At 46.7% G+C, this 7,378-nt stretch overlaps 1 protein-coding gene across 1 annotated transcript; it reads left to right on the forward strand.

Annotated features, from left to right (window-relative positions):
- The first annotated feature begins 874 nt into the window (after positions 1-874).
- LOC122455833 (RING finger protein 223-like) lies at positions 875-5,620 on the forward strand. The gene has a single exon (XM_043492551.1). The coding sequence runs from the start codon at positions 1,591-1,593 to the stop codon at positions 2,452-2,454; it is 864 nt and encodes a 287-aa protein (XP_043348486.1). The 5' UTR covers positions 875-1,590; the 3' UTR covers positions 2,455-5,620.
- The last annotated feature ends 1,758 nt before the right edge of the window (positions 5,621-7,378 follow it).

The raw sequence follows: 7,378 nt of genomic DNA on the forward strand, positions 1-7,378 counted from the left end.
CTCGATCACAGACCTAAGAGTGGCTATACTTCAACAAAAAAGCTTCAAAAACAGACTCCAACGAGAGACTGCTGAATTGGAATTAATTTGCAAACTGGATACAATTAACTTAGGCTTGAATAGAGACTGGGAATGGATGAGTCATTACACAAAGTAAAACTATTTCCCCATGGTATTTCTCCCTCCCACCCCACCCCCCACTGTTCCTCTGATATTCTTGTTAACTGCTGGAATTAGCCTACCTGCTTGTCACCATGAAAGGTTTTCCTCCTTCCCCCCCCTGCTGTTGGTGATGGCTTATCTTAAGTGATCACTCTCCTTACAGTGTGTATGATAAACCCATTGTTTCATGTTCTCTGTGTGTGTGTATATAAATCTCTACTCTGTTTTTTCCACCAAATGCATCCGATGAAGTGAGCTGTAGCTCACGAAAGCTTATGCTCTAATAAATTTGTTAGTCTCTAAGGTGCCACAAGTACTCCTTTTCTTTTTGATAAATGAGTACAGTGAGAGAGCACAATTGTTCAAATACTCAAATGTCTCTAATCTGGTAGTCAGTTCCTGAAACAGACCCATATCAGAGCTCAGTGCTGGTCTATTCATTGGTTTCAGAGTAGCAGCCGTGTTAGTCTGTATTCGCAAAAAGAAAAGGAGTACTTGTGGCACCTTAGAGACTAACAAATTTATTAGAGCATAAGCTTTCGTGAGCTACAGCTCACTTCATCAGGAATGCATCCGATGAAGTGAGCTGTAGCTCACGAAAGCTTATGCTCTAATAAATTTGTTAGTCTCTAAGGTGCCACAAGTACTCCTTTTCTTTTTGGTCTATTCATTAGATCTCAGTTCAATTCTAACAAAGAAAAACCTCCTTCAGAATCGTCAGCAGCAGGGCATTTGTAAGAGATCATTATTTTCAAGGAGAGAGAAAACCCCACTCTCTCTTACTGCTCCAGCCTGGCCCTGGGCTTCCCAATTACAATCAAAAGGTTAAGCTGGCCTTGTGATCAGTGGGCTTTCGTCCTTGAACAGAGAAATGAGCTCACAGCTGATCATGCAGAGGCAACCGCTGGTGTACGAGTCTCTCTCTCCCCTGTCGCCCGAGCCGGTTCGGAGCAGGAACCCCGCATTACATCACCGGCTCGCTCGCCCGCTTCTCGGGAGGGAAGGAGCAAAGCGGCGACTCCGGGGGGCTGCTGCTGCTGGTGAGACTCAGGAGCCCAGGGGGCGAGGAGGTTACTGCGGAGGGGCGGCCGCGCACGCAGGAGAGGCTGGAATCCCGCAGCTAGAGGAGGATGCCAGAGTTGCGAGCCAGGCATTAAAGAAGAGGGCGAAGGGGGGAGAGCCACCCGCACCCGGTCTAGCCGCCTCTCCCTTCGGCATCCTCCCATGCGACGGTGCCTGCACCCTCAGGGCAGCCGGGCAGCGGGCCGGGGGCTCCAGCTCCCAGGCTGAGCAGAGACAGGCCGGTGCGGGAGGGTGGCGCTTTTTGGGTGGCGCCCCCTCCCTCCCCCGGCTGAGAAGATGTTATGGCCGAGCTGGCGGAGAAGGGCAGCGGCAGCCTAGGGGCGGCGGGCGGGCGGCCGCAGCGGGATGGGGGGGGGGGCGGCGGCGGGGGGCGGGGGGCCGGAGGAGGAGGAGGCCCGGGCCGCCAAGCCCCCTCACTACGAGGACTACGAGTGCAAGATCTGCTACAATTACTTCGACCTGGAGCGGCGCGCGCCCAAGCTGCTGGAGTGCCTGCACACCTTCTGCCAGGAGTGCCTGAGCCAGCTGCAGCTGCGGGCCGCCCAGCGCCCCCCGCCCGCGCAGCCCGGCCCGCCCGGCGCCGCGCCATGGCGGGCCGGGGCCAGCGGCACCATCTGCTGCCCGGTGTGCCGCCACCGCACCGCCCTGCCCGACCAGCGCGTGCACAGCCTGCCCGTCAACACCAAGCTGGCCGAGGCCTTCCCCCTGCAGCTGCGGGCCCGCGACCCGCTGCCCCAGGACAGCCTGCCGCCCGCGCCGCGCCCCGCCGCCGGCCCCCCGCCCCCCCAGGCCGCCCCCGCCGCGCGGCCGCAGCGCCCCGGCCCGCGCTCCTCGGGCGGCGGCTACGAGAGCTGCCAGAGCTGCAAGCGCGCGGCGCTGAGCGCGGGCTGCGTGTGCGTGGTGTTCTCCTTCCTCTCCATGGTGGTGCTGCTCTTCACCGGCCTCATCTTCGTCAACCAGTACGGCGGGGAGCCGGGGCCCGGCGGCCCGGCCCCGGCCGCGGCCGCGGCCTCCCCCGTGGGGCCCATCTGCCTCTCGGTCGCCAGCATCCTCGCCCTCTTCTCCGTCGTGGTCACCTGGCTCATCTGCTGGCTCAAGTACCGACCCGAGGCGGGGGCCGGGGCGGCCCCCGGGAGCGGGACCCCCAGGGGGCGGGCGGCGGCGGCGGCTGCTGCTGCGGCTGCCGGCGGCAGGAGGAGCCACACGTAGCGCTGGGGCCGCGGCCGCCGGTTGCTGCCGCCGCCGCCTGAGGTTGGGTGCCCCTCCCCCCCCCCCGGGGGCGGGAAAGCGGGGGGCCGGGCGGGGTACTCGGCCCGGGCCTTTCCACCCACCCACGCGCTCGCCGGGCCTGGTCCCCTCTCGTCCCGGGAGGTGAAGGGCGCGCGGGCGGGTGTGAGAGGAACGGGGACCACAGAGCCTCGGTGCATTGGCCTGGTCTCGTCCCTTCCACACACCCAGCGCTCCTCATCGCCTCTCTGCCTCCACGGGGGAGTACACGGAGCCACCGGGGGTGGGGGGACCTGCTGGCCCGCCCTGCACTTGGGTCTCTTCTGTGCACGTGGAGGACGCACCTTACCTTGTCTGTGCTCCGCACTTGAGGAGGGACCCTGCAAGAGGCTTGCAGGAAGTGGGACCATTGCACCTCCGGGCACTTGCCTTCTTGCCTCCATGCACGGGCCACTTATCTGTGCTTCAGATTTGAGGGTACGAGGCAGGGGTCTTGAGGAAGTGGGACCATTGTACCTCAATGCACTTGTCCTGCTACTTCCGCCACAAAAGTCGCGAACACAGTTCTTGATCCCAGGCTGTGGGTGTAAGGAAAGTCCTTGTCATGGAGAGAGGTGAAACCATTTTTCCAAATTCATTTGAACTGTTACTTGTTACTCACCACCCATGCAAACTCCTTATGGCCCTCTCCCTTATGTTCCCAGCCTCAGGGGAGAGACCATCGGTGGGAGCATTGGAGGGGATGGGTCAGTTATTTTCGACTCATTCCTGAAATGCAAATCCTTCTTTGGGAGAGTAGGATCTTGTTAGTGGATAAGGATGCTGGGCCATCATTTTGAGTGGCAGTGTTGTCTACTCTGAAAAGTGTTGTCTAGTGGACAGAGTACAGACTGGGAGCCAGGCACTTCTGAATTCTAATCCTGGCCTTGCTGCTGATCTGCTAGGGGCCTTTGGGAAAGTGATTTAGCCTCTCTGTATTGTGGTTTTTTCCTCTGTAAAATGGGAATCATAATTCTTATTTACCTGTTTCAAAGGGAGTTGTGATGACTAATTAGTTAATGTTTGTAAAGCACTTTGAAAATATCAAGTGCTATATAAGTGCTAAGTATTATTTATTGTTTATTTTTCACTACATCAAGGAAGGGAGGATAATGGAAGGAATGCTATCTCAGCTCTATCATGGACAATTAATGAGTTTGAGATGAATGCATTGTGTACATGTATAGAGGGATGGGAGGGATGTACGATGGAGGGAGTAAAGAAGGTGGGAGAATTAAGGCGTAAGATCTATCAGCTATCTTCTTGCCAACTGGAGGGTAAGATACATGTCTCTAACAGATATACAATGGCCTGGCATCTTGGGAAATTAGGAAAAGTCAAGGGGTAGGAAAGGGTCACACACCATTTCTCCACTTTTACGATTTATCAGCATACCCTTGTTTCTGTGCTTGCTAATGCAGAGGGGATGAAGCCGTTTATCAAAGAAAACTGGCTTACTGTTGCCCCCGCCTGGAAGATAATTGAAGACATGCATTGTTGTTGTTACGATCAGAATGAGATGACTGTGTTCATTGTATTTTGTACTTTCCCCTTTTTAACTTTAAAAAAAGGAACTACAGTACATGTACAAAAGAACTATCTTAAACTCCTGTCTTAAAGAGACTGCGCCAAAGTATCCCCACATGTATCGAATACACCTCTGTTCCCCCTATATAAGAAAACTGCCTCTATAAAGCAAATGAGTTTTTGCCAGGCTCCTGAGTGGTTGTTTAAAATAGGCTTTGCTTTTTCTTTTTTAGAGATCGTTGTTGTGAGTAACTGAAACACTGTTTTGTGCGTTTTAAACGATTTGCAGAAGATGGTTTAATTATTAGAATATAGCTCTAAAACTGGGATGAGAGATTTCGGTGGCACGGAATAATGATTGATTGGCCATTCATTAAACTTTTATATGGTGAAAAGAATCCCACATTAAAATATTGATTTTTTTCAACAGCACAGTAAAAGTGGAATATGATAGTATCATTTGTGTATTGATAATTAACCTTCAGTTATGATAGTTACAACTAGACAGTGTTTTTCCCCCCTTCTTGATATGTTTCACTTCTGTATATGAATTTCTCTAGAAGGCCAGGAGAACACTTTGTATATGTCAGGTTGGGACTTTAATGCATTTCATATATGGTGAGATATTCATAATGAGAGATGAAAAATAATGCCGTATAATTTCTTTTGTAATGTACAAAGGAGAGCACTCTATGTACGTACTATTGTATGTTGCAGGATAATTCGTTTGGTGCCTGAATTTAAAAAAAAAACTTAATTAGCTGTTATCTCTTATATCTGGAATGAGAAACTGCTTCTTCTTCCATATTTCTACATAGTACTGTATTGAAATGAAATGATAATTTTTGTGCTTAACAATTGGAGAATTTAAAGGTGGTTGTATATTATTCCCTGTGTATTTATGCAAGCTTTCTGCATGATATCCTGACAAGTATTCTATTAATAGATCCTTACTTGACCACTTCTATTTATGACAAGTGAAAAGAAATGTATTGACTTTTTAGGAGCAGAAAGACAGCAACTGAAGATTTGTTTTAAGTGTGATGTGTTTTATGACTGCACAAGTGATGTTTAGTGTGCATTGTCTTGATTATCACAAACCTGTAAAAATGTAGTATTTGTACAAAGATCTATTATAATGAAAGTATTTGATGAAAACTGTACGTGATCTTTGTGTCACTTATATGCATAAACACACAAATCTGCGCCAGCCTTTTCACACAACAGAAAATAAAAATGTTACGGGGCGATAAATTACTGGATTCTGTTCTGGCGCTGGGCTAACTTTCTGTATGACCTTGGTCAAATTATTTAAGCCGGTATTTTCAAACTTGGATTAATAAATTAGGCAGCTAAATAAAAAATATACCTTTGAAAACTGAGCATAGCATTGACTTGAGTAGTAGATGGGATACTTTGCACCTAAGAAAATCAGACTATTTTTATTTAAGTTTCTGTATGATAATTGAGATGCCCAACTTCGGACACAAACATTTGAAAATTTTGGTTCTAACCTCTCCTGTCCCTCAGTTAATCCATGTAAAATTGGATAGCAATACTTACCTCCCTAACTGGTGAGTTCTAAGGCTTTATTCATTACAAAGTTTAAAGTAATTTGAGATCCTGAGATAGAAGGTGTTATAGGAGTGTGTAAAGCATTATAAATAATTTTAAGAATAAACGTATTTAAATTAGATGACATTTTCCCCAGTAATGTTGTTTACTGAGGAAAAAATAAACAAGAATTTAAAATGTATACATTCTTATGGATATCATATCCACTAATTTATAATTTAATTGTACATGTTTCTAATGCAAATATGGCATTAGTTCATCAGTATTTTTATTAGTGAAGAACCAATAATGTTTACAGTTTTAAACAGTGTCATATTCTCCCAGTTGGAAGCATATGCTTCATCTCTGTATTTTCTATTCCTTTCACAAAATTATACACCTTCATGATTTTTCTGAGTCAAATTACAATGGTATTGAAACACAGACAGTAGACCAGATCTATGAGAATTTAGAGTAACTTCACTGATTTCAATAGTGTTACTCTGGATTTACACCATAGTAGCGAAGAATAGAATTCATGTATATAGTGATGGGATTCTGCTTGTTTTCTGGCTTCTCTTGAAACTACAGATTACTTATGCTAAATCTAGCCTTGAACATATATCAATTTTAAAAAATCAAGTAAAATTGTTGCTAAAGAAAATCCATGTGACTGAACTGAGGTATATTTGTTACTATAACCATCTCAGTCCCACAACTTTTATATTTTTTCAGTGTTTTTAAAATGTTAAATATATGGGGATGGGGGATTTGAAGGGGATTTGCCTCTGTGACACTGTCTCCACAAATCCCAGACTCCTGATAGTTTTCCTATGGCTGAGCTTCCTTTTAATGATTTTTTTACCATGACAGGGAGTGATCCAAACCCAAAAGATGGTGGGTCAGATTTTAACACACAAGATTTGGAATAAATCAGTTAACTTTAGTTTAGTTTAATTTACTCCAGAGTAAAACCAGTGTGTCTGAGAGCAGAATCCAGCCCATAGATGTAGAAGGCAGGGAGTTAATACACCATCTTAGGTATATTAGGCCTCAGCTGGAGTATTGTGTCCATTTCTGGTTGCCACATTTCAGGAAAGATGTGGACAAATTGGAGATGGTCCAGAGAAGAGCAACAAAAATGATTAAAGGTCTATGAAGCATGATCTATGAGGGAAGATTGAAAAAATTAGGTTTCTTTAGTCTGGAGAAGAGAAGACTGAGGGGGAACAAGATAACAGCTTTCGAGTATATAAAAGGTTGTTACAAGGAAGAGGGAGAAAAATTGTTCTCATTAACCACTGAGGTTAGAACAAGAAGCAATGGGCTTACATTGCAGCAAAGGTGGTTTAGACTGGACATTAGGAAAAACTTTCTAAATGTCCTGGTAGTTAAGACTGGAACAAATTGCCTAGGTAGGTTGTGGAATCTCCATCATTGGGGATTTTTAAGAGCAAGTTAGACAAATACTTGTCAGGGATGATCTAGATCATACTTAATCCTGCCTTGAGTACAGGGGACTGGATTAAAAGACCTCTCAAGGTCCCTTCAAGTTCAATGATTCTGTGAGCTTTTGTTTTGGTCAACACAGCCAGAGGCCAGTGCTGTGGAAGATTTTCCTCTGAGTTGATAAAGTGTTGTAAAAGGTCTTGATTTTGCCTTCTTTCCTATCTAGGGTTTATGTTTGTAGTCATTACTTATGGAAAACTCTCACTGAAGTCAGTGAGGATGCAGGATTATGTCCTCAAATAACAGCACTTTTTTTTAAATTGGTAAGGGATACTTT

This window comes from Dermochelys coriacea, chromosome 9, assembly GCF_009764565.3.
Source record: "Dermochelys coriacea isolate rDerCor1 chromosome 9, rDerCor1.pri.v4, whole genome shotgun sequence".
Lineage (NCBI taxonomy): Eukaryota > Metazoa > Chordata > Testudines > Dermochelyidae > Dermochelys > Dermochelys coriacea.